Source organism: Gobio gobio (genome assembly GCF_949357685.1).
Source record: "Gobio gobio genome assembly, chromosome: 3".
Classification (NCBI taxonomy): domain Eukaryota; kingdom Metazoa; phylum Chordata; class Actinopteri; order Cypriniformes; family Gobionidae; genus Gobio; species Gobio gobio.
In genome coordinates, this window is record NC_137099.1 from 53,593,217 (window position 1) to 53,608,932 (window position 15,716).

General features: G+C 37.8%; 1 protein-coding gene across 1 annotated transcript; it reads left to right on the forward strand.

The window, feature by feature from the left end:
* Positions 1 to 1,018: 1,018 nt before the first annotated feature.
* Positions 1,019 to 15,552, forward strand: atg4da (autophagy related 4D, cysteine peptidase a). Its single transcript, XM_079813089.1, has 11 exons — positions 1,019 to 1,420; positions 7,898 to 8,119; positions 8,266 to 8,349; positions 8,475 to 8,648; positions 10,580 to 10,937; positions 11,024 to 11,088; positions 11,219 to 11,370; positions 11,812 to 11,890; positions 11,972 to 12,048; positions 12,153 to 12,272; positions 13,888 to 15,552. The coding sequence occupies exons 2-11, from the start codon at positions 7,939 to 7,941 to the stop codon at positions 14,065 to 14,067; spliced, it is 1,470 nt and encodes a 489-aa protein (XP_079669215.1). The 5' UTR covers positions 1,019 to 1,420; positions 7,898 to 7,938; the 3' UTR covers positions 14,068 to 15,552.
* The last annotated feature ends 164 nt before the right edge of the window (positions 15,553 to 15,716 follow it).

Below are 15,716 nucleotides of genomic sequence, written 5' to 3' on the forward strand. Positions count from 1 at the left end.
AATATGATTTTCTGTTACAAAACAGGGCATTGATTTCATACTTGTCCTCAATAGAGGACACCGGGACTTAAATCATGTTTATCAGGCATTTTAGGAGACACAACAAGTGAATAGGGAAAGAAATTATGAATCAATATTCCTATAAAATATTAGAATTTATGAAAATGTTGCCAACTATTACTCCCATTATTACACTTCTTTTTTCATTACATGTTGCTCTGGGAACACATTAATATGCAGATTAGATGCAGTGTATATATGCATTGCATTGAATGGGAAACCCATATGGCCATTTTACCCACATATTGCATAAAGTAAAATAGTATATCAATTCATTCCATTATATCTTTAATAACATAGCTGAGAAACATCTTTAAACCAAGTTTGGTTTTTAAAAAATCCTGAAACCTAAAAATTGATTGGTGAATTAAAACAAAAATCTCATTGTTTTTGCCTATGTATGTCATTTTATTTTTTAAACAACTAAGTCCCAGTGTCCACTTAGAGGACATGGCATAACATATGAATAAAATATAATTTTTCAACAAAATATCCATGTGTTTCTTATGCTCTAACAATGTAACAACATGAAAAATGCTAAATTCAATAAACTTTTTCCCCCTGTGTTTTAGGAGGTTAAAACTGTAGAATAGTGTACAGACAGGAAATCAATATAAGAACTGATCTAATTAATTTATCATTAATTCAAATGAATCCTTTAATTTGCCAACTGCATAATATATCCTTTTATTTTGATAAATAAAGAAATAAAGAAATACTGTAATTCAGAACTCATTGGCTTAATCCGAAATCGCCCCCTATACCCTCAAATAGGGCACTACTTGAGGGAACAGCCATTTGTAGTGGTGTCCGAAACCATAGTGGACGTTATTGAGTGCACTCATTCAATCCCACATTGTCCAAATTCATTAATTCACTCCTTCAAGTGAACTGTATTAGTGAACTAACGTAGGGAATAGTGAATGAGGGTTTAGGGGCGATTTCGGATTCAGCCCTTGACTACGGTTTCTCGTACGTGGAGATCGTCCAATCATCAAACGGGGACTGTCAAACCCAGCCAATCACGTCGCTTGGTGGGCGGGCCGAGGGTGTGTATCCGCAATGACAACAGGAAGTGGTTGCATACTGGTTTAATCGCTCCCTGTTTTATACACTATTCATCTCTCAGCTGACAGTTCGACGGCCGCGTATGATCGTGTAGAAGCAGGAACTCATGACTGCGGCTTTAATCGATACTCGCCGAGATGACGGCGCCTGAGGAGGCCTGAGCTCGGTCTCACACGGCGCTTGTCCTTGCCAGACATCCAGACAAGCGCTCGTGCAGCTGGACGCCGTGGACTATTTATAGGGAAAGTCGGAAAATATCCTGGACATCAAACATGCCGGGTCTAACGTGAAGGTAAAAAGCGGCCAAAGCAACACAAAATGTTTCGTCTGGGTGGTTAAAATGACTTTTGGCGTGCACTAGATACCTTGATGTCTGTCTTCATACTCAGTATATTTAAATATGTCACACAAACGCCGGAATCAGACTGCCTTATTTGCGTACTTTTATGGTGTTAGAAGCTGTATCGTGACTGGCGATTACTCGGTTTAAAAAATGAATGGCTTATTTCCAATTAAATTATTGCACATTCAGCCACAGAAAACTGGATTTTCCTCTTAGGCTGTGTTCAAAATGAAATGCTAGCATACTTCTTACTGCATTATGTGCACTACATACTCTTTTCTACAACGCTATGTGAAACATTAGGCAGCACGTGACACGAAACGTTTCAAATATTAGTATGCTATATGCTTGTCACGTGACTTCAATAAGCTGCATATTGAAGTGCAGTCCATGTTTGGCAGTCAAAAAAAAGGTTGTTCATAGTAGGTCAGCACACAAGCGCATTGCATTGTGGGAAACGGTGTTACTTATCGGTTGCATTATATTTAGCATTACATGTTGCAAATGTGTTACACTACACATTTTGCAAGATTATGCAAGTATACTGTGGGAATAGTATTATTACATTAATGTAGTATGCTAAAGGCATTGTTGTGATAATGACCTTTTTCTGCTGAGCACTCAGTTGTCACATGGCTTACAATGCACATGTATCCACTTTCCCCAAGCAGTCTAGGGTTCTCTGAAGTGGACATTTTTTGGAATGGGCATTATTGCGCAATGACCTAAACTGATGGCATTGCCTCATTTCCCACCATTACACTGTAAGCTCAAACTTCCTTGAGATAACAAGGAAAAGGGAAGTCAGGATATTTCTTGAGCTCACCACACCTGTCCTCTGTCAGGGCTCATGTGACACACTCTTTTTCCCACACAGCTTGTTTGTTTGCGTAACACACAGGTGGAATGTTTTCTAGTTTGAATGGTGTCTATTGTGACGTCACATCACAAAAGATTTCTATTTCAAATAAATGCTGTTCTTTTGAACTTTCTATTCATCCAGGAATCCTGAATGACAATATCAGCACAACTGTTTTCAACAATAATCATAAATGTTTCTTGAGCATCAAATCATCATATCAAAATGATTTCTGAAGGATCATGTGATGCTAAAGAGTGGAGTAATGATGCAGAAATTTCAGCTTTGCATCACAGGAATAAATTACATTTTACAATATATTCACATAGAAAAATATTTCACAATATTACTAGCCTGACAAGCCAGACCCACATCAAGATGTTTTAAAATTCTGCCGCTAGGGTGCGTCTAGATTTCTAGGCTACAATATTACTGTATCTTTGATCAAATAAATGCAGCCTTGGTGAGCAGAAAAGACTTTTCAAAAACATAAAAAAAAAAATCATAGTTTGTAGTTTTATCTATTTGCAATCAGCTCTAAAATAGGTTATACATTGCTTTGTGTGACTGCAATCTCTAACAAAAGTCCATATCAATATCCAGCACATGGTGCTATGGACTTTAGAATACCATTCTATTGACATGTTATATATGCTCAAAACATGCAATCTCCATGAAAATATGGCCTTGAAACCCTGGTTATATATATATATATATATATATATATATATATATATATATATATATATATATATATATATATATATATATATATATATATATATATATATATATATATATATATATATATATATATATATATATATATATATATATATATATATATAATTAACTATTGTTAATGTGTGTTAGATGATCAAGGTAATCTAAATGAACAAGTGAGCATGCACAATTAAATATCCATTATTGGCTGATATCAATAAATTAAAACATCTCTGTTAACTGATATGGTTAATGCTCTGATCAATATTTTTGCAGCCGATACCAATTTTTTTGTCATCACGATAGGCCGATATAAGTAATAATTAAGCTCTCTGTTGAATGTCAGTGTTTTTCTTTTTCAGATGAGTAATACCATGGTTACCAGGTTAGTTAGAGTAATGCTATAGTAGATTGTTGTTTTAATTGAGAATCAAATAAATAAGCACAACATATTAATTTTACAATGAACATTTTAATAGGCCTTTAAAACAGGGCTTAAGCAAAACACTATCCATCTTAGGATACTCTGGCTCATTAAAGAGTCTACAAGACTTAATGTAAGGATATAATTACAACCCATAAGGTGTAATTGAACATTGTCCAATATGTGACAGTGCAACCCCTAAATGAACAAAATGAGTAGTCTGATACAAAAATGATTGTTATTATTAAATATTGGAATATTATTCAGCAAGTGCTTGTGCAGGATTCTCTTTATAAATTTGAGCTTTTCTTGTGTTGGTGAGATTGGCCTATTCTAGAGACTCCCAATGGAGTCATAGAATGTGATTATCGGCTGATACCGATCTGCGGCCGCTCAATCAGAGCATCCTTAGATATGGGACTGATATAAAGTATCTTGCATTCCTAGTATTTAACCTATTTTCTCATATTTCTTAGCATCAATAGGCATAGGCATCACCAGTGTTGGGGAAAGTTACTTTGAAAAGTAATGCATTATAATATTGCGTTACTCCCTTAAAAAGAACTAATTAGGTTACATAGTTACTTTTAATAAAAAGTAATGCATTACATTACTTTTCTCACCTGGGCTTAGCTTGTTGTTGCTTTTGCAACAAAAAAAGTTTTATTATATTTGTATTTATAAATATTTTTGGGCAAATGTAAAGACCCTTTCACACCAAAATTGAAATAAGCTTCAGGCTGAAGGAAATGCAAATTCACGTGTGTACAGTAGAGAGCGCAGCACAAACAAACCTTCTGGATAACGGGACAATAGGGCTGCGTCCGAAAACCTAGTCAGCTGACTCGTTGCCTCGCTGCCTTATCAGACAATGGCTTGTAAGGCAGTGTTTGTGTGTGAAGGCACCTCACAAAACTAATTTCGGACAGACTTCTAAGGCAGGGTAACCGTTTAATGATCTACAGCAGGGGTTTTCAAATTGTGTGAATGTGAGCCTCCCCTTAGAGTCGGTAAGGACAGCCGAGCCCCCCCTTCCCCAAAATCCTGTCCGCCTGCTCTAACCCACACACGCCTCGGCAGTAAATGCCATCTTCTGTGTGTTCCTGGCAATGATGAGTTTCAATAACAACTAATAAAATGTAAATATTTTTTCATATTGTATTTTATTTCCTTTTTTTTTTAAGTGCATTAATAAATCTTTGCAACAGCAAATAACTTCCAAATGTATGCAGGCCTATTTGAGGCTACTTTTAAAAATCACAGAACATCAGTAGGCCTAACCATAAGTCAACAAAACATGCTTAACATGTGAATGTCACAAGTGTGAAACTTGTGTCTGGGTCTTAAAGAGATAGTTCACTTTAAAATGAAAATTCTGTCATCATATACTCACCCTCAATTTGTTTCAAGCCTGTATGAATTTCTTTCTTCTGCTAAACACAAAGCAAGATATTTTGAAGAATGTCAGTAACCAAACAGTTAACTGGTCCCATTGACTTCCATAGTAAGAAAAAATATATATACTATGGAGGTCAATGGGACCAGTTAACTGTTTGGTTACTGACATTCTTCAAAATATCTTGCTTTGTGTTTAGCAGAAGAAAGAAATTCATACAGGCTTGAAACAAATTGAGGGTGAGTATATGATGACAGAATTTTCATTATAAAGTGAACTATCTCTTTAAGCGCACATTTTAATGCACATTGTCTCAAACAAAATCAGCACAATGGACAGCTCTCTGATCAATGAACGACAACGCTTTTTGTTCACGGAGCGCATAACACATAACAGTCAACTGCATTGAAGGCATGTTATCAGATCAAAAAGATTTGCATTACAATTTTTTTTCAGCCACATACAAGATTTGTATGTGGCTAAAATTATTTAAAATCATACATTCAGATTTTAACAATAAACAAAATGCACCATTTACGTCATTTGCACGTGTCATTCACGTCATTTGATTTTTAATTTTGAACTTTGAATAACCGCCCATATCAGTGGGAACAATGAGGACGCGCTTTTGACGCGCAGAGGTGTTCGATGCGGGGCTGCACTGCAGAGAGAAATTGATCTGTAGTTATTTTTAATCATGGTCAGTGCGGAAAACCCACACTCACACAAGTAAGTGGAGGTGAAGGGGATTAGGACTTGCATAGCCTTAGTGGAGATCTGAGTCTCGCTCTCCACAGACAACCAGAAACGCGTGATCGGCATTTCTGCCAGTCTCTGCTTCAAGTCCACATTCGAGCTGAGATCGACCAGTTTTTGTTAAAGCTTAATAAAAATTTAAAATAAAAAAGTTCGATTTCGTGCATTGATTTGTATTAGTAGGCCTACACTAGTCTTTTCTGTCTGTGTCAGCTGCAGAAATTAAGTTGAAGATCGCCATCTCCGTATTGAACACGCCTAGCCTACAGAGAGAAATGCACATCATGGATTACATTGAGTAACGTTAGCTAGCCTATTTCTTTTTCGTTTTGAATAGTTTCGTTTAAAGAAATGTAAAGCTTTCTTAAATATTTTTCATGTATATGAGGCATAAACTGAGTTTCGATTAATTTATAATAAAAAATTAAAGAGATATGAGATATGAATTTATGATGCGCTCCAGTTCACGCGTGCAATGCAATTGATCGCGGCTATATTTGCTTCTTATTTATTAAATCCAGGCAATTTGTTGAATAAACATTTATTAAAATTAAGATACAATTTATACAAAACGAAATTCACTTTAAACTAAAGATAGTCTTTCTACAAAACGAAACTTAATGAAGTGGTCATGTCTGACCCACTCCATGTCCCCGATGCATCCTATCTTACTCATGGTGTTCACTTTTCATAATCAACATATAGATGGAAAAAATAACATATAATATTTTAACATATGAAACTAAATGCGTTTATTTAATGGCTACAACACATAGGCTATTAGGCACATTCAAGTTAATTCTCCAATTAATTTTAAAATGATTGAAAAAAATAAACATAGCCTACCCCTTAAAAAATAATTGTATTGCAGTTTTTTCTAAGTACAAGAAACACTCTTTCTGCGTAAAGTGTTTGTGTTGAAAACAGGTGCCATAAAATCCTGTTCATAAAATCCTTCAGTTTTCGAGTAGGCCTATCGAGCCCCTGTGCACATGTTGAGCCAGAAGGAGCCATTGCTTAATCTGTCAGCATTAGGCCTACTACTTGTCAGTAATCAGTCAACTCGTTTGTACCACGACGTGAGTATCCCGCGTAGCTTTTACCCAGTATACCGCGACGCGAGTATATGGTTTATTTTTATTTTTTCTTCACGTCGCGCCTCCCCTGTGGCTCTTTGGCGCCCCCCAGGGGAGGCGCGCCTCACCTATTGAAAACCGCTGATCTACAGCAAAATAGAGAGAGCTTTGGTGAGAACTGAACAAATATTTAATTGCTACATTAGTAATTTCTTGCTAGAAATGACATCAGAAATGGAAAATGTTGGTAAAAAAAACGTACATTTACACACAAACTGACCAGCAAACGCAACTTTCGGACGCCATCTTTTTTCCCCAGCTCAACTGTCACTGAATGGAACGCACAGGATTGTGGGATATCAAAGGCAGCGAAGGATATATATATGCTGCCTTTAAAACTTGATCAAATGAAGGTCTCTCAGGAGACAGGAAGTGACATTAGATTCGGACGTGCCTTGATGCTTTCCTACCTTGAAATGTGTCCTCCGAAAGCAGCATTTTCCAGGTTTCAGGTGCAGCCTAGGATGCAGGAAAAAACACTTACTTCACCAATAAAAGCAAAAAAGCTTCTGGTTTAACTGAATCATTGAAGGTCACCAGCAAGACATTGGTCAATAAAGTGAGATTAAATGCATACAAATATTGGTTTTATTTAACATTTAATTATTGGAGGTTTGCGTAGTATTCAGATTTTGCATTTCACTGATTTTATTAATTTTGAGGAATAATGAATCTGTTTTTGTGCCAGTGACATGATTGTTCTCAACATTGGCACAAGAGAGCTGTCAGTCAATAAATGGGATAACAAAGTAACTTGCGTTACTTATTTGAAAAAGTAACTGATATTTTGTTGTAAATTTCATAAGTAATTTAATAAGTTATTTTACTAGTTACTTGGGAAAAGGGATCTGATTACGTAACTCTAGTTACTTTTAATGCGTTACCCCCAACACTGGCCATCACTGATTATGTGAACATCACATGTTAAAGTTTCTGATGACAGAAAAGAGACATTTCTGCAGCTTAGTTTCAGTAAATGCTTTTTTTGGTCTCTTGAAGGTTTTGATTTCTGAAAATCACAGTGTGACATCATAGCACAGCTGTTCTGTTGATTCCTCATGATATCAAAAATATACCAAGAATTTAAGGAACCTCTCATATCATGTTTTCTCTTTCTGTCTCTGTCTTTCAGGCTGACGTTCTTCTGTAATGCTGCGGTATCCATCCTGAACCATGAACTCCGTGTCTCCCAGTGGCGTTCAGTACATGGTGGGCGGTGGAGCTCATGAGCCCTCAACTCAGTCCAGACACCACAACGGCCACGGGCCAGTGCCTGACGGCATCAGAGAAGAGCCCGATGAAGTGGATCGGCTGAAAGCCAAGTTCATGTCGGCCTGGAACAACGTCAAATATGGTTGGTTTTCATGCACATGATTGAGAGCTGGTTTCTATGACTGACACAAAATAATGACACAAACGGTTGTTCCTTTTTTCCCAGGCTATTTTTGAAGTCAGATGTAGAAGCAAATATCATTTACTGTATTGTCTTCATTTTCCCAGGCTGGACCGTGAAATCTAAAACCCCCTTCAACAAGACCTCCCCTCTGTTCCTCCTGGGTCAGTCCTATCTGTTTAATAGTGAAGGTGGGTCATGTGATCAGCCTGAGAAAGTATTTTACACACTTGAGCTCGACCTAATACAACAGTGATTAAAAGAATGTGATGCTGTTGTACTGAGATGGTTGTATTCTTTGGTGTGTTGTTCCCAGATGAAGTGGAGCGTTTCCGGCAGGTGTTTGTGTCGTGCGTGTGGCTCACCTACAGGAGGGAGTTTCCTCAGCTGGAGGGATCCAGCCTGACCTCAGACTGCGGCTGGGGCTGCATGCTGCGCAGTGGACAGATGCTGCTGGCGCAGGGGTTACTGCATCACCTCCTGCCGCCAGGTCTCATCTACTTTGTTTACTTGCATGCAAATTAAATGCAGGAAATAAAGCAGGAGCACTTTATTTTACAGTCCTGTTTTGAATGAATATACTATATACTTATTGTAGTAAGTACAATAACTAGGTAATAGCCCTGGACCTATCCTTAAAGGAACACGCCGACTTTTTGTGACTTTATCTTATTCCCCGTATCCCCCAGAGTTAGATAAGTCCATACATACCATTCTCATCTCTGTGCATGCCATAACTCTGTCTGACGCACCCACTGCTAGCCTAGCTTAGCACAAACACTGGAGGTAAATGGCTCCAGCTAGCCTACTGCTCAATAAGAGACAAAATAACGCCAACATTTTCCTATTTACATGTTGTGATGTGTATAGTTACATCGTGTACTAAGACCGACGGAAAATTAAAAGTTGCAATTTTCAGGCGCTGTGTAATATCATTGCGCCGCTGCACTCATGGTACGGCAGCAAAGTTCCTTGATTATTACGCTGGAATGAGAGAATAGTTCCTAGCCATATCGGTCTAGAAAATCACAACTTTTCATTTTCCATCGGTCTTAGTACACAATGTAACTATACACATCACAACATGTAAATAGGAAAATGTTGGCACACACAGAGATGAGAATGGTATGTATGGACTTATCTAACGGATACGGTGAATAAGCTAAAGTCACAAAAAGTCGGCGTGTTCCTTTAAACAAAATATGAACCCCTGTAGTTACCTTATATTACTCTGTATTAAAGTCCCCATGATATCAAAATGAAAGTTTTTTGGCTTTTAGAATGAATTTGTTAGCCTTACTGTTGTCCATAATCTAGTGTGCTCCAAAACAAGGATCGTATTTAGAAGATATAAGCATTCAAAACTTAGTCTCTCACTTCCGCCAATATGGGTCAATATGAATATAATGCTGCGATTTCAAGGCACTTCATTGGGCCTTTAATATAAAGGCATCCTCTGTTGTTTTGGTATGTCTTTGAGTACATTGAAAGTGCACTTACTGTAAAATAAAGTGTGCAACCAATAAAGCAAAAAAAATAATGATGCAAAGAGTGTCTAAAACGTCCTTACGAAGTGTATATAATTACTTTTATTAACCAGAAATAATCACAATAAACAACTGTGGTTAAGTAATGTAGTCTGTTAGTTTAAGTGTGTTAATATATACACCACTGTTCAAAAGTTTGGGGTCAGTAAGATTTTTTTAAGGTTTGGAAAAGACGTCTCTTGTTGAAATATTACAATTTAAAAGAACTGTTTTCTATTTGAATACATTGTTAAATGTAATTTATTGCTGTGATGTTTCAGCATCATTACTCCAGTCTTCAGTGTCACATGATCCTTCACAAATCACTCTAATATGATGATTTGATGCTCAAGAAACATTTATGCTTATTATCAAAGTTGAAAACAGTTGTGCTGCTTAAAGGGGCTATATGCGTTTTTCTGAAATTTAAACCCGCGACTGACACCTGTGGCCAAAAAACAGAACTGCTCTTATTTTCTGCTCGCTCTCGCAGCGGTGATGTCACATCCGCAGACAGCGCGGGAAAAAAACGACCCGACAGAAAATAGGAAAAATAGGATACAGGCTTATAGGTGCACCCACTGTGAGCGGACAAGGTGTCAGTATGCTCATCAGGAGATGTTTGAGTCGTAAATGGTAAAATAAAAAGGCTATTGTTACGTTTATTTTTGGGGGAAAAGTTGCATATAGCCCCTTTAATATTTTTGTGGAAAATGGGATTTTTCATGAATATTTAATGATTAGAAAGTTCAAAAGAACAGCATTTATTATGGCAGTCTTAACTGTCACTTTTGATCAATTTAATGCTTCTTTGCTGAATAAAAGTGTTCATTGTACTGACCCCAAACTTTTGAACAGCAATATGAATGCTTGCATACTGCTCTCTGTATCCCAGACTGGAGGTGGTCGGACTGTCACTCGCTGTCAGACGTTGATTTCGAGGTGCTGAAGCCCCGCTCTCCTTCCCGCCCGGCGGGCATGTCCCTGCCTTCCTTTAGTTCTTCCTGGACCAGCCCTGTTTCCCAGAGGGACCCCAGCTCTGGCAGTGGTGAGGGTCAAAGACGGCCCCCGGAGCAATGCCCTGCAGCCAGCCATGACCCTCAGGTGGAGGCGTTACACAGGAAGGTGGTGTCTTTGTTCGGGGACCATCCATCAGCTCCATTTGGCGTCCACCAGCTGGTGGAGCTGGGGAAGGAGTCCGGGAAGAGGGCAGGGGACTGGTATGGCCCGTCCGTAGTGGCTCATATGCTGAGGTGAGAGGAGAACAAATGAATATCAGTGAATATTGATCTAAACCTTGTGACTTGTGACTGTTATTTAACATCTTTTCTTCTACCAGAAAAGCAGTGGCTAAAACCGCTGAGTTTCACAACCTTACCGTATATGTGGCACAGGACTGCACGGGTGAGTCTTCACCTTCAGTCTAGTGCGTCATGTGATCATTTTACAAAATCAGTTAGTGAAACTGAAACTTTGTCTGGGCGTGTTTGTAAACGATGCTTAGCTCATACTTCTGCTTGTGTGTGTGCTGCAGTGTATAAAGGAGATGTCATGCGTTTGTGTGAGTCGCCCCTGACACAAGAGCGTCCCGAGTCCAGTGGCACAGGATGGAAATCAGTCATCATTCTAGTGCCAGTTCGGCTCGGGGGAGAAGCGTTAAACCCCTCCTACATTGAGTGTGTTAAGGTACGTGTACAGCACATGAATTCACTAATGCAAAAAAAAAGAATTTGTTTGAAAATAAAAATATAAATAAATTATGGAAGCTTGTTTTTCCCACAGGGTAAACTTTTTATCCCACAATTCTGAGTTTATCTCACAATTTAAAAAAAAAAAAATTAATGTAAACTTAGAACGGCAAGATATAAACTAGAAATTCTGAGAAAAAAAAGTCAAAATTGTGAGATGTAAACCTTTTTTATTTATTTATTCATTTTATTCCATGGTGAAAAAAAGCTTCCATAAAAATGAAATCGCTTTTTTCAAACTGGCCAAAATCTATTTTATTTTATTTAATTAAGTTTATTTTTGTTTTACTTATATAGTTAAGTATTACATTAGAATAATATAACTTTTTTTAATTCCTTTTTTTTAAATGTTTTAAATGAACAATCTCTCCTTTTCTAGAACATTCTCAAGTTAAAATGCTGTATAGGAATTATTGGAGGAAAACCCAAGCATTCTCTGTTTTTTATTGGCTTTCAAGGTATGTGTCTATTAAGAACTATGTTTTGATTGGTTACTGTATTCCTGTCTGCTCTCTGATTGGCTGCTGTGTGTCTTCCAGATGAGCAGCTATTGTATCTAGACCCACACTACTGTCAGCCGGTGGTGGACGTCACCCAAGGCAACTTCTCTCTGGAGGTGAGACCGAAAGAAAAAAACATATTTGCATCAGAGGACATTTTAATTTCGAAGTTTACACCATGAATGAAAAACTGAAGCGTCAGCGTTCTTTTCTCTCGTAGTCTTTTCACTGTAACTCACCCAGGAAGATGAACTTCAGTCGAATGGATCCCAGCTGTACCATCGGCTTCTACGCACAGACCAAGGCAGACTTTGAGTCGTTGTGCTCAGCGGTCAGTGAAGTGAGTGTCTTGTTTGAATCAGTGACATAAATTGTTGCGCTCCAAGTAGGTAAAAATCCTTTTGCTTCAGGTGCGTATAGCCAAAAAAAATCAGTGCAGACAAACCAAGGAGTTGCTAACCGCACACGGAATTAGATCCAGACTGGAGAAAGTCTAACAAAAATATTTTATTTTATAAGGTGAAGGTGAGCACTGAAGAAAGCAATATGCTGAAAACATTTGCTTGTGCTGGTCTATCTTTTAATTCACTAAAAATAAAATGTTTTAGCTATACTTTTTCAAGTTTCTAGCATGCCCCTAAAATTCAAGATATCAGGGAAAAAATGCCCCTGTATAACTTTTTGTCTCAAAATAGTGTTTTTGTCCCGAATAGGACAAGTGCAAATGTGATATTGAAGAAGTAAATATTGTGTTATATTTTATAAACCGTCTATTTTTGCTCAATTTTGCCAATTAAATTTTTTTCCTATAAAGCCAGAGCTGAACTGTTGTGCATCTCTGAGCAACACACAGCAGTGTTTCATTTTTGAATGTATCTGTTTTGAGCGAATCAATCGGGTGAACCAATGATTCAATGACCCATTAATTTAGGCCCTGTCCCAAATGGCACACTTCATGTGCACTTTCGGTCTTGTGGACTTACAATGGCCGCTGCGTGCGCGTGTCCGTTAAGTCCACGAGACCGCAGGGTGCCCCAGTTGTCATTTTAGGTCTCAGAAGGGTGCTCGCGAGCACCCCCTTTGAGGCCGTTATGTGCCCTCGATGCGCACTTCGGCCGAGCCCGCACTGGTGCGAGCTACGCAGCGGACTTCTTCCCGGCAGTCAAAGCGGCATTACGTCGTAAAATTGCAGACTCAGTGGAAGATTGTGAGGGTTTAGGGTGCCATTTGGGACAGGGCCAAAGAGAGCCATTTACTTCATTCCTGAATGAATCAGCCATTTGAACGAATCAAATGAATCAATGACTTACTCATTTAGACATTTACCGCCACCTACTGGCAATTTGTTTCTTATTTAGAGTATCATTTCATTAAAGAAATATGAAAGTGCCCCTATTATGCTTTTTCAAATATTCCTTTTCATCCAGTGTGTAATAGCTGTTTGTGAATGTAAACGTTCTGCAAAGTTGTAAAGTCGAAAGTGCACAATAAATAAAGTTACTGTCAGCTCTGTCTGGAAACTGTACATTCATTTCTACTGCATCTGTTACACTTTTGCGGGAACCAATCACAGACTGGCTTATAAACCGGGCGTGCTATTGGAAGGTTTAACACGATGACGGATAGAGAAGTGATGGGTCGTCTCTTGATCACGCCTCTTGTGGTCTGATTGGTTGAAGGACTATCCAATTGCGTACAGAGTCATTTAATTTATGCTCGTTGATCACGCCTCTTGTGCAGTAGAAAATACAGAGCAGACTCCCCAGACCAATGTTCAATCTTAAACTGAGCTTGGTCTGGTGATAGCCAGACAACTTTAAATTATCTTTTGGGGGTAATTTCTCAGCCAAATTTGATAAGATTAGATTTAATCACCACATTGTGTAATTAATTAGATTTTTTTTTAAATGTAAATGCTTGACAGCCCTAATAATTATTTACATTTTCTTTTTCAGGCTTTGTCGTCCTCTAAAGAGAAGTATCCCATCTTTACATTTGTAGAGGGCAGGGGACAGAACTATGGTCTGGAGGGGCAGAGCGCCGGCTCCTCGGACGGTCCTGCAAACATTTTCTCATGCAACAGAATGAGCAGGAACAATAAGAGAGGAAGCGCAGATGAGTTTGTGCTCCTGTGAGGAGCGTGTGACATGTAACACTGACCCCACACCAGTGGTGCTGCTCCAGACTTCATGAAACCGCTCTTCACGTCAATACACTGCAAAATATAATACACACCTGTCACTGAGAATCTCTAGAAAACCTGTCTGGGTCATGTATTGTAAAACGAAGAAATTATGTTTTGCATTAGGAAAATGTTGCGTATTTTTTGGATTATTTTCATGACAGTTAAGCACATTTTCCTCCTAATTATCATTACCGTAATGCAAAAAAAAAAAACTGTGTGGTGTAATAAAAATGTTTGTTTTTTATTGCACTGCCTTCATGCTAAGTTTTAGTTTAAAAACAATATGATTTAGGCTCACAGCATTACAGTATAAGCATGTTTTGCATTATGGTAATGAGAATTTTGAGAGGAAATATGCTTAATTATCAGTGTAAAGTGTAATAATTCTAAAAAATAAGTTTTTTTTCTTTATGCATCTTATAATTCTGGGGTGGCCTACATTTCTTTGGTATGTAGAAATGATTCATGAATGGATGAGAAGCATTCTCCGATTCGGTCACACACACTAAGGTTTTACTTCCTCCCATTAGTCTCACACACTGAACACATGATCCTGCTGTTGTGTCTCTGTCTTTATGAAGGTAAACGGACACTCTAAGCATTTTTCTCTGAGACCGTACTCTATAACAGGATAGAACTGGAGGGATTGTGGGTAATTTTGACATTGAGAAAACCTCCTGGTTGCTGTATGGTATGTGTGGTTTTCTAAGTCGTGTAAATTGTATATCTCTCAGCTGTGTGCTTGAACCGAGTGTGTTTTTGTTTTAAATCGTCGTGCTGCGTTTGTCCTGAGTTTACAGCGTTCTCTTATTTAATTGTATATTTTATGGGGAATCACAGCTGTAGTACCTCCTCGAGCTCTGGGAGACTGTGTGGCATTTGAGTTTGATGCTGGACGCTGTCTGAATATTTGATGTCTGATATGCTTTTGCTTGTTCAGGTCAACCAAATTAGCTGTTACTGTTCAATCTTATTTAAGCTGTTCGTTTTATTTTTACAACTTGTATTTATTTTTGATTATTGTTCCGTCTGAGGATGCACCGGATGAAGCTGAACTGCTGTCACTGTTTGAACAATCGGTTTTGAATAATCATAGATATGTGAATAGTTTTTTTTCCTTTTTTTTTTTACATTTTGGATTCTCTCTCCTGAACATACATGCCCGAATGGACCAATGAACAAGAGGGTGATTTGCCTGTCTATGTGGACCTTTTTTCTTTCTTCTTTTTTTTTCACAATTGGAAGATGGAAACTATTAATTAAAAGTAAGATAGTAGTGAATTGCTTATAACTCCATTATTGTCCCACTGAGTATCTGCCCTTAAAATAACTTCAGGTATTTTTAAACAACAGTGTTTGGACTGAGATGTCGATTTTAGTCAATTATTTTTATCTATTTTTGTGCATCCATTAAACAAGAGAGCTACTGGCCAGCTTGCTTTTGAGTTTGAAGTTTAATTTTAACACAAGTGTCAAAATTAGAACAAAGAAAAATGATGAAATGAGTGATAAAAAAGGGTTACACTTTATTTTAAGTTGTCTGAGTTACAGTGTAATTATACATTTAAGTTAAAATAATTACTACATGTACTTACTAAT

Coding starts and splice junctions, on each gene's coding strand:
- atg4da (XM_079813089.1), top strand. CDS start 7,939: ATGAACTCCGTGTCTCCCAGTGGCGTTCAGTACATGGTGGGCGGTGGA. Junction 8,120..8,265: donor CTGGAACAACGTCAAATATG/GTTGGTTTTCAT, acceptor TCATTTTCCCAG/GCTGGACCGTGAAATCTAAA. Junction 11,891..11,971: donor GTTTTTTATTGGCTTTCAAG/GTATGTGTCTAT, acceptor TGTGTCTTCCAG/ATGAGCAGCTATTGTATCTA.